This window comes from Ctenopharyngodon idella, chromosome 20 (assembly GCF_019924925.1).
Source record: "Ctenopharyngodon idella isolate HZGC_01 chromosome 20, HZGC01, whole genome shotgun sequence".
Classification (NCBI taxonomy): domain Eukaryota; kingdom Metazoa; phylum Chordata; class Actinopteri; order Cypriniformes; family Xenocyprididae; genus Ctenopharyngodon; species Ctenopharyngodon idella.
Window position 1 is genome coordinate 4108841 of NC_067239.1, and position 16188 is coordinate 4125028.

General features: G+C 39.6%; 1 protein-coding gene across 2 annotated transcripts in view; it reads right to left on the minus strand.

Moving 5' to 3' along the window:
• The window catches only part of plpp3 (phospholipid phosphatase 3), a 43556-nt gene that overhangs the window by 19919 nt on the left and 7449 nt on the right, over positions 1-16188 (minus strand). Inside the window, exon 2 of one of the 2 annotated variants that reach the window (XM_051875910.1) lies at positions 3012-3166. In XM_051875910.1, coding sequence (XP_051731870.1) covers positions 3012-3166 — 155 coding nt within the window. Of the gene's footprint in view, positions 1-2472; positions 2631-3011; positions 3167-16188 lie in introns of both variants that reach the window. The other variant, XM_051875909.1, reaches the window with a different exon arrangement.

The following is a 16188-nucleotide window of genomic DNA, read 5'->3' on the forward strand; positions in this document are numbered from 1 at the left end:
GCTCTTCACTGAGTGCTTAAACAGATACACACAGGAGCATTTGAAAGCAGGCGTCTATCAGCGGATCCGCATTATATTAGGGCATCAAAGATGTCTATTTACAACATATTTTTGAAGCGTTGATCATTGTAGCCAATCACAGACATATCTGTTGAGTGCATGAACACAATGGCCAATCAGATGTGTTCAAGAATCCACTCAATAGCGCTTAAAATGCTAGAGGGAAATGCTGGTATCGTCACATTTTAAAAATGTCAGTACCAACTTGGCACTGAAGTCGGTACTTTTGACAACCCTACCACAAATATGTCACTGTATAATATCACAAGATTTCAGTGGTCAGGTCATGGGCATGCAGGGTGAGGTTAGATGAACATGCAAATGAGCTATCAGTTAGGAAAGCCATCCAAAAAAAGCAAGAAGAAATGAGTGAAAGAAAGGAGGGAAAGAGAAAACGAGTAACATGAGTTATGACTGAGCATGGCCTGCCCGTTGCTGGTGATACTTTAATGATATGGAACATATTATGTTTCTAAAGGTTATGGCTTTAATATGAGCAGTTAGAGCATGGGATTTTAAAACGGAGGTCTGCACCATTTGAAACCAGTAGGACATAAATTAGAGCAGAGAGGCGTGGGCTATGAAGTACATAAACCATGCCTTAATGAGATATTTACTATCTCTCTCTCTTTTTTTTCCTCTGTTCTCTCTTCAAACTGTTGTGGAATGCTGTTGTGTTGGTAGTGAAGAGTGGGGCTGCCTTCCCTGAGGCCTAACCAAACTAGGACTAGAGACACTGCTAATTAACTACAGCTGTGTGAGGGGTGCCAACAATATATATATATATATATATATATATATATATATATATATATATATATGTGTGTGTGTGTGTGTGTGTATATGCACACACAGTCCTTGTTTTAATCAGGAGAATTGCTGAGCATGGGAACATGTCTACTCCAGACTGTGAGGCACGCATGTCTCCATATGGGATCTCCATGGAGTCATGGTTTGGTTTTATGCCAGTGTTCAGGGGCTCGTACTTCAAGACCACTTTCCTCATCTCCACCACTTTATTCCACATGGGGCTTGTCTGGGATGTTGAATTTTTGTTTTGAGACAGTGTTTTGAAATTTCACAAGTGCTAAAAATAATTGTGTTATTGTGTTGTTGTATTCTTTCTTGTTCTTCGTTTAACATGTGTCCTGCAGGTGATTAGGTTCATTTGTTAGAGGTTAACCCTTTGCCAGCTGTCACAAAGCCTGTGAATGTCTACTAATTCAACACCTCAGCAGCTGTAGGGTAGTTTGTTCTCTTATCCAGATGGATCTACACTCAAAATTTTGTGAGGCTTTTAAGCAAGTTTTTCATTTTATGTAGCTTTATTTTACTCATTTTTTGGGGTCCAAATTCAATTCACTAAAGGATAGAACATATCAAGATCATGTCCTGCTCACTTTTCCAAGAAATAAGAATCTATAAATATGACAAAATAAGATAAATATGAAGAATTGGGAATTTTTATTTATTTTTGCATTTTGATATTATTTTCATGACAATTAAGCATATCTCCACCCAAATCCTCATTACAATAGTAAACTTCAAGGTAAAATGTCTGGACGGGTTTACAGCAATAAAAATTCAGTTTTCTTTTTCCATTATGCCAATGACAAAAAAAAAAAAATTGTCAAAATTGTCATTTTCAGTCAAAATGCAAAAAAATCCTTTTTCTAGACAATTTTATTAGGCGAAATATATTTTTTAATATTTAAAAATATTTCAAATGACCCAATTGTTTTGTAATTAAAATGGTAAATTTCATGTATAAATTGATGAACTTTTTAAACTCTTCCCTTGTGAAAAAGAAGTGCGCTTAATTGTATTTAACAACTTGTAGTGTACTTCAACTCTTAAAAGTATATTTTAAAAAAAAACTGTACTTGCAGATCCATTCACTTCACATATAAGTATATTCTTTTAAAGAATATTATTTCCATAATAAGCACTCTTTTTAAAGGTATGCTAAAGTGTATTTCTTTTTCACAAGGGCTGTATTATTGCTTTTTAACATTTTTAACAGTAACTTCGCATTGCTGTTTTTGAGAATTACTTTTCTAAGAAAAATGTCAAACACAAAAAGAGCAATGCATCACAAAACATGCAGACAAAAGAAGACGGAACAGAAAAAAAAAAAAGAGAACGAGACTGAGACAGAAAGAGAGATAGAGATAGCCCTGACCATGATGAATCCTTTGATGTTGAGTTATTCAAATATTTTAAATGAAAAGATGGGATGGGGTGGACTGGTTAATGGATTTAAAGAGGATTATGGGTAGGATTATTTGCTATAAAGTCACAATTTATTTCTACAGTTATTCTACTGATCTAATAGGGGATGAGGGATGTAGATGGGAAATTTATATGAATCAGTGGTAGATTTATATGAATATATATAAGAGAATAACTTACAGAGAGGATGGCAATTAGAATGCCAGCGGCACAGAGCACGGCATCGCTTATGGTGTCCCCGTTTTTATACGGGTACTGGATGGACTGGTCACTGCAGTAAAACCCGCGATGGTACGGCTTGATTGTGCTAGTTTCAATTATCAGGAAAGGCAGGCCAGCTACAGCGAAACACACATACACACACACACATAGAGAGAGAGAGAGACAGAAGGGGGAGAGAGAGAGAAAGAGAGAGAGATTTCAGGTCAGTCACAGAAAGACACACGCAGGTAGCGGCACAGCACAGCACAGCACACGGCAACCGAGGATTATGGGAAATACCAGGCAGGGGAGGGGGGTCTGACATGGTAGCTCGGTTTCTGAGAGAGTGAACGGCTACATACATTTAATGCCTATGATTAATACAATGCACTAGCAGTTACTGCTACATAACAGCTATAAACTATAATGACTCTCTCAAAAGACTTGATTTCCCATGCAGTCGCCCCACTCGCCTGGCCCCATGTCCCCTGTCTGAGGCCCCTCTGTGGGGCACTTACGCTGGCAATGGGCAGAAGGAGGCCCACAGCTGTCAGCACAGAAGACGGCACAGTGCTGCTTTTATAGGCGTAGCGGATACTGTCGTCCGCGCAGTAGAACCCACGCTGGTACGGCTGCACTGTCGATTTATGCAACACCATCGAGGGCAGCATGACTACGCAAAAAACACACACAGACCCCATAGGGCGTGTCATGATACACACTTACCTGAGAGGGCAGGGATGTTTCACATGACTCATGAAACGTAATATATATAGTAAAAAATACACTGCAAAATCAGTATTAGTTTTTTTGTTGTTGTTGTTTTTTGCAAATTGGCGATTTTCTTTTCTTATTTTAAAGCATATTAATATATAAAAAATGCCAGTGAAGTTGGACTTAAGATATATTCTTTGAAAACGGGTCAGAAAACTAAATATTGCATCTCAAGTAAACTGATCTTGTTTTAAGGATTTTTCGATATTTTTATTGTAAAAATTATAATAATAAAAAAAAAAAAAAAATACTGATTGCAGTGTAAAAAGCATGAAAACTAAGTGCAAAAAGCCTTAAAACTGAGCAGCATTTGGTGTTAATGGAACAGGACGACTGAAAAACTGATGAAATGAATTGTTAACTAAAACCGACACCAACAGGCAAACTAGGAAGTTCTTCTAGCCTTTATCTAATCTTCTAAACCAAAGCATTAGCTTAAAGTGCTGCTACTACAAGAGCCGTGTACACAAAACCTCACAGAGCACACAAAATGTACTGTGTATCCAATACACATTGTCTTGAAGTTACAGTTTGCGTGTTTGCTAATTAAGTAATTTGCGCAAAGCAGCACAATAGCAAGAGAAGCTTCCCTTCCCTTTTGCTCGGGTTCAATGCTATTGTCAGTGCAAAGTAGCTTACAGCTAAAGACAATGCAGCCAAATGGCATTAAGCAGAGCTTTTATGCAAACAATACTGTAGGTAGATCTTCAGAGAACTAATTAAGCACAGAGACAGGGATTCAAACTCATTTGTAAAGGGTAATGTGGGGTCTTAACAAGAACAAGGGTGATATGTGCCTTTTCAGTGAGACCTGTGATTTGTTGAAGTCATTTTCCAAACCTAGTGAGCTGTCTTGCTTCCTACGTTTGCATTTACATCCTAACAATTATGAAACTTAATTGGAACAATCTACATAGGCAACATCTCTACACAAATAATGCTCTAGATTAAGTCTAATAGAGTTTGATGTTAGCATGTTGCTAAGCTAAAAACAATACTTTAATAATCGTAAATACGCACATAATGTGCACTAGATGCCTACCCTAGAGTATGCGTAAAAACCATAGTATAGTTTGGGCTTAAGGATTTAGCCTAAACAAGTTGTCTTAGGAGGTAGCATGATGTTGTTGCCTATTTCAAACAGCTTACATTGGGAGTAAGACTATGATCCTTTCTAGGTAGACGGCTCACTAGGGTTTGGAATGGAGACAGTATGTGGACATTTTGGAGACAGATTATATGGATTTTTCAGGTTCACTTGTGGTTCTACTAAAACATTTTCATAACAGTTTGTTTTATGTCTTTTTGCTTCATGAGAGAACTATGATGGAGACACTTTTTGTGGTTAAAAGCAAAAACCTGAAGACCTATGCTGAGGAGGGTTTCCCTTGGTATAGAAATGGACAACAAACTACATGCACATTAGTTTGCATCTAAACCAGTCTAGTTTTTCTTTAAGGAAAGGGATAGATGCCAGGCTGGGACCTCAGCCCAAAATGGCCAACTCATTAAAATGTCACACGTCCTGCAAAACACACGTCAGCTGTCATCATCTAGCCAACGGCGGGAAAAATAAATACATATTTTCAAATCAAAGCAAACAAAACATCAGACTCAAAGTTGTGGTGGGAGCTTTGAAAAGTTCCCCTTGAAGGATTGTAAAATGTGTGAATAGCAAGAAAAACAAAGCTTAGCTTACGCCGACCACCCAAATGTCTGGAATGGTGTTTGGAGCGAAAGGGAGAAGGGGGCGTATGGGTTTTTTGTGGTTGGAGAGAGAGAAGACTGCAAGCCGTGGTGACTGATTCTTTCTAACACACATACACATATATACAATAAACCAAACCTTTAATATGTAAGATCATACCAGCACTGGGAATAAGCACGTTTTGAAAAACAATGTTCCTCGATCTACCCTCAGGGCCTCTTTGTTTTTCTTTGACAGAAAAACGACTTATTCCTCAACCTCCAAAAACTTCTACAACGTCTTATCGTTCAAAGGAACATCATGTTGTGGTTTTTAGACATAAGTTTGCGTACAACATAAGCTACTTCATCTACATGCGGTCAAACACCCCTGTCTTTAATCTATTTATCCTTTCAGACGAATAAGCATTAACGGAATTAAAGGTCGTAGACACTTTACACCTGCAAAAATAAAGGACTTTGGGAGTTTGTAGGGTTTTCTCACAGGTGCTTGAGTTGGGGACGGTCAAAGAATCTTGCTTAGCCAATTTGATCCAGGGGTTTGAGACTGGGTGGAGCAAATCCGTGAACCTAGGGTACATTTGCAGAAACACACAGACATGGACGCACATTCCTCCTTGGCACTGCTTGTGATGTTTTCAGATCTGCTCTGACCACAAGGTCAAATACACTTAGAATGTCTGGAAAAAGCCAAGTCCTGGCGATCATATTTCATCATATGCGCATGCATGTTCACATACGGACAACGTATGCTGTACCTATTTCTGTCAGGGTGTGTGTATGTCTGCATAAGTCTACTACAGTGTCTCCTCAAAAAAAATGGATGATAAAATAATCGATATTACAAAAATAAAACAATGCAAATATTAAAAAAAATTTACATTAAAAAGCGTAAGAGTCACTTGTTTTTATAAAGTAACACTGACCAACAGCGACACTCGCAGGTAAGATTACAGCAGGAGGCTTGCCTCCTCTGTCCCCATTGACTTAAAACAGACCCCCTAAAGCATGCGCTGGATTTGGTGGGGGGTAATTGAGAATGAATGGTGAAAAGTGGCGTGAGAGGAGGCAATGCCTCCTTTGCGCTATGTTTGGATATGATCGGTTATGACTGGATATGATTGGTTCGTGCAATAAATCCCGCCTCTTGTTTTCGTGCGCGTTCTCGAATCGGCCTAAATGAGCACAACGATGGTGTTAATGGGAAGACTAATTAAAAAGTAAGTAAACAACTCAGCCCCTTTAATATATCACAACTTTCAAACTTGAAATGGCCTGAAAACATGACTGTGGGGGTTTTTAGAGATTTACTTCCATGTGTTAGTGAAAAGTCTTCTGTCTGTGCCCAATGATGTTGGCTGAGAGCCCGTGTCATGCCAGCACGCCGTTGTTCTACCGCCCATGTCATCACCATGAGAGAGGCTTGGTATGCTGAGACTCTCCTCATTCTTCTCTTCAGCAATAAAGGACCATCTTCATTCCAAAACACACAATCTGAAGAGCAGCTTTACTCAAAACACTGTTAGTCTAGCAGTTAGTGTTGAGCCGTGGCGCTTATGTAAGAGACACAGGTTTGAATGTGGTCCTCATCCCCTCTCTGGAAAATGCATATAGACTTTATGATCAAAAGGCACGAAATACAGACCATTTTAGAAACATAATATAGACATAATAATTCTGATCATCCAGCTAACTTCTTCTGAAGTGCTTCAAACAAAACTCTGAAGATCTTTCACAAGTTTAATACCACAAACTTGACAAACTGAGGCTGGGACTAGATGTAATACAGTATGTTTTATATCTACTGTAACTCTCTTTACTTAAACTTCCTGGTACAACAGTAACTATGAGAGACTGAAAAGAAAGAGGAAAGGGAGGAAACCACTAGTCCGTGGTCTGTGTGTAGTTAATTAAATAGAAATAAATTTAGTCTGATTCACAATGGACCCACGGCCACAGTTAAAGAGTAGTGAGTGGTGACCTACAGACACAAAGAGGGAGCTGTCCAAGTTAAACAGCTCTTATCGTATCCTCGTGTCATGGAAGCCATGTGAAAAACATTAAAAGCTTAACTTATGTCAAACAGACCGATGTTCCTTATCAAGATGTATTTACTTAATGTCGAATGTCACCAAATTTCAATTGTGAAGGTCAATGTGCAAATTATACAATGACTTTTGTGGTTGTCAGGGTGCCACTGTTGTTCAGACTATTTTATAAACTTACTGTTCATCTCTATGTGTTTGTCTTACAAATGTCTACTTTGTCGCAGATTTATTCAGTGTTATATCAGTTACAAATGTATTATTAATTTTTCAGGAAAAAAAAAATCTGCTTTAATATTTGACATTTTAACATATTACTTTCATTAATACTTTCATATATTAAACAAAAATATAATTAGGGGGTACAGATCCCCCCTCCTTGTCAGAGAGTTTGTCATGTGATGGTTAAAGTGTTTTAATTCAAAGTGGCTCTTTGCCACTGGGTTCAGTGTGTATGAACTTTCCATTCAGTCTCCGAGTTAATGTTCAATATGTGCTTTATAAAAAACAATGAGTCCAAAATCTATTGGGACCACCACGCGTACACCAGACACACTCATAAAACAATTATGAGTGGGCGGCAGAGTGGTGCATTGTGGGGGAAATTTTCTATTTGCGTTATCAGATGTAGGCATGCAGCCTTTCTGCTCTCAGAAGGGGAACGGCTAGACGCCAGTCAGTCGGCCACAGCAGCTGATAGGCCAGACTGGAAATCATTTGTATAAATCAATGTTTATATAAGAAATGGGATGATTCTTATTAGAGACAATTGACTATTGGTGGCTGGTTATACAGTCATAAAGCCTGGAGGAAAAACGTGTTTGTGTGTCTGCTGCAAGATTACATTGATATCTTATGTTCACTTGCGAAAATGTGTGAGCGATTGTGGAATAATGCTTATAGCTTTGATTGACTTTGATTGCTCATTTTTTTCAACTGGGTCACGGCCACCAGAAAAAGTCACTGGAAGTAATGCAGTCTGACAGAACCACACTGCAAAGCCAAAGTTACTTGTTAAACAACTTATTAAAGGCGAAGAGAGTAATTTAAGAAATTTAAAAAATGATTCCCCCACATGCCACTGGTTATGTCAAAAAGAAATTCACACCCCAATCTACCGCCACTGGTTGAGCCAGTGTTGCTGTGTCAGGCTGGTCGGGATGTTTAAACAAACTATTTTCTGATTTTTAAAATTTTTTAAATTTATTTGATATAACTAGACTTCTACCTATTAGGTATCTGTTTGTGGAACCATTTGCACTTAAAACTGCAAGAGGGAAATATCTGAAAGTTTGACCTTTCCTTCAAAGCTTCTAAAAGCTTCTCGCTCTAAAGGAAGTAGTGGTAATGACTGCATGATGGGGAGAAAGTGAACTGCATTGTGAAGCAGAAGCTGTGAATGTCAATTAAAGGCCGATCTGTCATTGTTGGGACAGAGATGCATTGATGAATGGGAAGAAAGCTTTGTGAAGAAATGCGTATGCAGGAAAGGCCTTCTCCCGACAGGGGCCGTATGCCCTTGAACAATAAGTGCACTGAGAGATACAAACTGAGGTGTCAAAACTTTCTTTTGAATGGATTGTGCAAAAGCACAAACACAATAAAACCCATATACATATTTAATTCCATTAGATACACAAAGCAGAACAAAGTTAGATCAGCAGTAAAACAGAGGTAACACTGATATTGCGTGACTGTGCAATGGAGGCCTGAGGTAAGCTAACACGAAGTACAAATTTAAAAAATGTGGTGGAAAGAATATACACAGAGATTCTCTGAAATAGAGGCCACAATTACCACAACACATACTAGCCAAGTCTCTTCATAATGTGAGCCCCTGTCTGAGTCATGCGTATCTTCCTGTAGCCAGTGTGCAAAGATACCACATAACAATTGTCACGAATCAAAGACATGCTTAAAGGATGCTACGGGAAAGGCCTAGTCATATAATGTAAGATAAGCAAAGGTGTTTTACATGTTCTTTAGAAAAGTATGAGCTTATCTACTAAATTGCTCATTGACCCCTTGAGTCAGACAACACCAGGCTTCTATTACATAATTTCCTTTAATAATTAAATGAAGGAAATGGTTTTAGACTGTGCAGGAAGTTGATTCATGAATGCCAACTTCTGGTGATTTACTTCACTCATAGGTAACACCCCTTGTGAAACATGTGCCAGAACTAAGGTGTCAATGTTTGGTTGGTCATCATTAGCCAACTCAACTGCCATTGAGATTAACGGGATGCATATCTTTCTCCAAGTATTATAGACTTCCTTGGTCAGAACTTTGTTCTCTTGTTCAGCACTTGAGGTTGTTTTGTAACTCTTGGCTGAAGAACACGTTGGTCAACACACCCTTGAACGTGCAACCTGAGTCCCAATTAGACACAATGAGTCTGGGGTGAACTCGATTCATAACAAACCTGATATGAGGAAAGACCTTTCCAACGTTTTCAAACTACAATGGCAACAATCAGGACTACACCTTGAGGAGACAATGCACACATGACAGTATGCAAGAATAGAATTATTTTAGATACAAGCATGTCCTCTGAGGCCACTTAGGGGTGACGTGAGGGTTTGTTGTTTAGTTCTCTGCTCAATTGATGGCTTTATCATTTGTGATCTGCAAAGGGCTTGTGGCCAGGGCCTTCACACAATGCGAGAGCCTCTGGAGGATGCAGAGTGAGAGAGAACAGGCATGGTAACCCCTGTGGGAATCTGTTGAGAATGAGTGGCTCACTGCCAGCTCTCATGAGACTCTCACTGGCTGAAAGACTGAAGCCGAATACAAAAGAGAAAGCCACCCCTGCTGGGAACAAGGGAAATGTAAGAGGAGGGCTTTATTAATTACTGGGAGAAAGGTAAAAGAGGGAGGGAGATGGGGCAAGAGGAAGTGAGGGTGGCCATTGAAATCTAATGCAATGCCACAACATGAAGCATACTGTATATTTAGAACAGTGTGTGTGTATGTGTGGACCAAGGTCTATAATACCTGGAGAAAGCTATATCAGCAGTTGCTCAGCTAGCGCAGGACCCTCTGGAAGTCGTCGATTTGAAATTTGCCAACTTTGCTTATGGATGATCAGTTCTGGATGCAATTATTTATGAGCCAATCACCTGAACCGTAAAATGCCATGTGATGAATCACACTGGAGCGGCAGGAAGATTGTGTCATGACAATTCGGATGTGATGCTTTATTACACAACAAGAATGTGCACAGGCCCAAACTTTTCACTAGTGACTTTCCCGAGTTAGGCCCTGTCCTAAATGGCACCCTAAGCCTTTGCGGTGCTCCTCTACACTTGAAAAAGTGTGCATCGAGGCACAAAGCAAGAAACACCCTATAGCCTTATGGACGTTATGGCATTCCAAGAAATGCAAGTCCGCAACACTGATCAAGTGCGCCATTTGGGACAGGGCCTTAGTATAACCTGGTTTCTATTTAGTACATACTGAAGCCACGATAGCATGTCAGACCTTGACCCCTCTGGTGAGGACATGCCATTTCTAAAATGTTCTACACTTGCTCACTGGAATGAGAACGCCCTGTGTGGGATTCTTTAGAAGTCAGAGGTGCATTTCAAACTTGATTGACATTTCCGAAACACACACAGATCCATTCTGGCTCTCAGACACATATACCACAAAACCCACCCAGACTAAACACTAAAACACACACATAAGTACACAAAGAAAGATTAACGTTCTCTGTCACCTTTGACCCATGAACCCTGACCTCTGGAATGTGTGGTCTCAGTAGCACCCTGCATGTTGGCCTCTCTTTTGCCCCCACTGTGGTACAGAAGCACTGACCCGGACACTAAAACTATACCCATGACTCATCCCTTATAGATATTCATGTCAGAAAGAGACTATTTCTGATAAACAGAATAACACAGTCCAGTATGGATCAATGTGGTTCAACCCAGAACTACTAACCCTTATTTCCATCTGACCTACCCGGTTAACTCATCAATACTAATAATATCTGTGTCTATGAGTTCGCCCACACACTATGCGCACTACCCACCAGGCCACTTTTTGTGCAATATGTATTTTGTTGTCTCCAAAATGCTGGCGCAAAGTAACAAAATTGCAGCCAATCTGAATATGTTTGATGTTAAACATTCAGTTATATCAAGCGCAATTTTGGACCAATGAGATTTCCCCTTGGCCAGAGATACTCTGTGCAACATGACAAAACAAGAAACTGGAAGAAAAACCAACATGTGAATGTTTATTTGGTTTATGACAGAGACTTCACTGTGTTTTTCATTACTGTATGTGAGAGGGACCACTGCTGTCACAGGGTTCTCTGCTCTCTGACACACCAGTGTCGCTCCGTTAGCTTTGTCTATGCAAGCTGCTGAGGTCAGCAAAGCTGTGCTCATTGGCAATCCTACCTTTCTCACTCTCTCAATACATTAGATAGGCTCTGGGCCAGGGCCCCAGTTCAAAACATGTGCTTACGCACAGCAATTTTTACTCACGGAAATCGACGCCAGGGTCATGCCTTTTCACACGGGCATCTGAGTGGGCAGCCTTTTGGGGGCCTGATAGCACTTTATGCAAAATATTAGGGCTGCATCCGAAATCGCATACTTCCCTACTATATAGTAGGCGAAAAACAGTATGTGACAAAAGAAGTGTGTCCGAATTCACAGTACTCATAAAAGAGTAGGGAAATGGTCCTACTACGTTGAGATTTTGAAGTGTGCATACGAAGAACACTTTATTATCCCATGAGGCATAACGATTTGGGATGCAGTAATTCTTATCTTGCATACTATTTAGGATGAACTGCAATGATACAAAAGCCCTCCAAGTTCCAAACATGTCAAAAGTGTTTACTAGAGGAGAATTATTAACAGAGCTTCAAGTCTAACTGTCTGCGTGTTTAACAAACATTCCTGAATGAGATGTTTATTAAAATTATAACTATATAAACATTATCGCCCATCAAGAGTAAAATCACAGTGGATGGGGGCGTAATGGAAACGTGTCGAAGCTGCTCTGTTATTTAACCTTTTTGATCTCTTCCCCACCCACAAACAGCCCCTTGAGGAGACCAGCAAACAATATATTTCAATATATAACAGAAAACATGAGGGCACATAAATTGAATTTACAGTAGTTTCTTCTAAGAAAATAAATGTTTCTTTGTTTATTTAAATCATGTAATAAATAGGTCTTGCATGTCAAAATAATAGTCTGGAGATACCACTAAATCAAGAAGCAAAGAGCCCTAAAAAAGTCACTGTGCCAAGTGTGTCACGTACTTTGGTAGGTCTGTTTACTTTGCCTTTAGGTGTACAACTGCTGGCCAGTTTCCTTTGGTCAAAGGTCAAACTCAGCCTTTTTCTTCTCACAGTAGAGTGCAATTCAACAAATGAACACCAACTATCTTTCTGCCTCTTTTCCGAGAGGCATTTCTTTACCGAGGCCAATAAAAATGTAATAAACCCCTGAAGCTCAGGAGAAAAGGCTTCTTAGGACCGAAGGAGTATTCCTTTTCTCTCCATCAATCCTTTCATCCCCTCCGCCCACTTCACAGACCCTAGAGACAGTGGTGTGTCATGATCCTGGTTAACCTAGGCCGCCACAGCCTGCCGTGATCATCTTCATTGGGGTAGAGCCTAGGAGCTGCTCCCATCTCCCACCCTGCCCTGGAGCTCAAGAGAAAGACCCGCCATGGGCTTAACACTACAACCAAAGTATCTGAAAATAGCAATCTACACTCTACCAGAGTGTGAGAGCTGCATTTAGGCTTTTGGTGTGGTTTGTAAGAGCATAAGATCATCGAAACGTCACTGTCTAAATGTGTTTATTATTGTGTTGTCTATGAGTGAATATATATTTGTGTAAGCTACACATCTTATTGAGGGTGTGTGCTTCTGCTTTGAGACAGTAACGATAACAGTGAGGGTGTAAACGATCACAGCATTGTTCTGCTCCAACTCTACCCACCAGGAAACATCCCAGAGTAAAAGAAAGACAAAACAGCTCTATAAATGTACAGATACACTGACGCAGTGTAACGCATGACATATACATGTGTTCATTCATACATCAACTCCCGGTTTCACAGACAAGGCTTAAGATAGTCCCAGGCTAAAATGCATGTTTGAGCTGCTTTAACTGAAAGCAACTTGCACTGACATTTCTTAAAATACGCCATTGTTTTGTCTCAAGATGCACACCAGTAATGTTTTTTTCTAAAGCACGTTTATAAAAAGATACTTATGTCCCAATCCTGGCTTAATCTAAGCCCTGTCTGTGATACCAGGCCCACGAGTTTTACTTGCAGAGAAAGGAAACTATGGGGAGAAGAAGGGAATTGGATTGGGAAATGTTGCGAGCCAGACTCAAGCTAATATTTCCCATATGAGTTCCACAGCTGAATGCCCTAACTACAATGCCACAGCTCCAACATTACTAAATTAACTAATTTAAACAGCATTTAACCCAACTGCATTAAAAAAAAAAAAAAATTATATATATATATATATATATATATATATATATATATATATAATACACACTGGAAGTGTTGTCAAAAGTACCGACTTCGATACCAAGTCGGTACTGAAATTTTAAAAATGTGACGCTTTGAGCGCTGTTGCGCGGATTCGTAAACACCTCTGATTGGCCTTTGTGTTCACGCGCTCAACATATATATGTCTGTAATTGTCTACAATGATTAACGCACGGAAGCATTTGAAAGCAAACGGAAGTGTTTAAATATGAAAGCATTTTGAAAGCGGGAACGGGAGCGTTTATAAGCAGGCGTCAATCAGCGGACTGGTCCGCTGATAGACGCCTGCTTTCAAATGCTGCCGTGTGTATCTGTGAAGCACTCGGTGAAGAGCGTCACTGATGTCTATTTACAACATGCTTTTAAAGCGTTGATCATTGTAGCCAATCACAGAGCATCAACACAAAGGCCAATCAGAGGGGTTTACGAATCTGTTTAACAGCGCTCAAAGCGTCACATTTTTTAAATTTCAGTACTGACTTGGTACCTAAGTCGGTACTTTTGAGAACACTATATACTGGTGTTCCTCAAATTCTGAAAGTTGAACAAGATAATTACATTCATTCGAAATTTACTTTTGGATGTAGTAATTTTATTTCATGCTCGTCATTTTTATTAGTTTATCAAACATTTTTGCTTTGCTTTAATGTTTATTTATTTCAGTTTTATTCAGATTTAATAATGCTAGCACTTCAATGTAAACTTTTCATTTCAGTTAGAAACTCCAGTTAGAAAGTTTTTCATCTATTATTTTATTTAAATTAAAGAAAACTATTTTTAATTTTAGTTAACAATAACACTGCTCTATATAGTCACTTGAGTCATCTGCTGAAACAGCACAGATGCATTTTCATTTTTATATAATATTATTTTTAATTAATATGCAAAGTTTATTAACATCAATCCCTCCTAGCCCCACCCTTCTCATCCTAGTTTATTCTTAAGATAATTCCTTCTCTAAAGCCACATTTGAACTATATTGAATATCATTTGTTTGAGTATTATCCATCACATTAGAATATTAGCTTTGGTGACACAGATCTCATTAGCATACAAATGCGCGCAGGGTGACGGCCCTTTAGGGGCCAGCTAGGCTTACACTCAGGAATGCCAAGCACCCTGGACTTAATCCATATGACCCAGAAAAAGTGAAAGAGCGCTTGTCGTGTGAGGGTGGCTGTGAGGTCACCCTTGGCCTTTCGGTGCTAGATGAAATGCCCACACTGGATTTGAAGAAATCCCATTCCACAAAACACATGCACACACTCCAGAAAGATTCCTGCAAACACCCTGGAATTACAATCAAGCTGAGCGAACTGCGGATGATTGTCCTGCTGTGACAGCTATAGCTGATGCATCCCACAGACTCGTACACACACAATGCCTCATTTGCTGAAACAATAGCTTACAGGATACAATATAGACTAGTGAAAGGAAATAGACTACAATTAACACTGAGAATAAATAAACAAATCATTTGTGTGTTTACCTCGTAGAGAGGCCTACAAACCAGCAGGGGTTCCTCATACTTGACTCTACACCCCTGAAGATCTTACGCTATTGTTTCGAGCGCAAACAAAGAGCCGTAAACTGGCAAAGATATGCAGCGGCTGATCACAGAGAACAGCGTCCACACCGGAGGAATTTAGTGACCATAATGAAACCGAAGAGTGTGTTATCATGAGTACACACTCCAAGAGACCCTCTGGATGTGATAAAGTTGTAGCCGACAGTCTACACACACACACACACACACACACACACACACACACACACACAGAGTCTAAAGAGCCAGCTGATGGTCAGTCATGCTCATGTCTGCCTATCTAATTGCTACCTACGCCAACCCACTTCGTCGCATAAACTCTACAAGCATATAATTAAATCACATGGCAGCAACCTCAAAAACCAGCCTCTCTTACACACACACACACATATACTTAGACATACACAAACACCCTAGCAGGTTCTTGAACAAACAGTCAAACACGTTGTACAGCACATGTGCACTTAGACATACACAAATACTGAGAGTGGGCACAATGTTTTGACAGCGTCATTACTAGCGGTGAAGCCGAGGCAAGGCGAGGCAGTCTGTGACTCCATCTGAGGCCCAGATGACTTTACTGTACTCCAAGAGCACTCATATGGAAACCATTCCTACATCACACTGTAACCCTCCAGCCTTAATGCTGACTATTACAAAATACAGCTCCCTCAGGAGCCAAGAGACTCCTAACATCACTTTCCAAAGATCTGTGGCAGCTTCTCATTCAGAGGAATGACTTCTGAAATCCTGTTTTACGTTTCAACGAACCCAGCTTGGTTTTTAGTTAATGGCAGAGTAGGTGTTATTTTATCATCTAATATGTCACCTCATTATGTAACATGCAGTAATGGCCATTTCTTTTGTCATTTCTTGATATAAAGTGGCTGCAAAAACCCACAGAGGACTGATCTGCAGGAAGGTTGTCTGAAATTAGTCTCAATAAATGTCGACTTTCTAACCAGCTCTAATCTCACAGCTTTATGCTTCAGGCTATCATTGGAAAAAGCTAGATTTTCTTGGTAAAACTTTATAATAACTTTCCTTTTAATGTTTTGGGTTCAGTATAAATATATAAATAT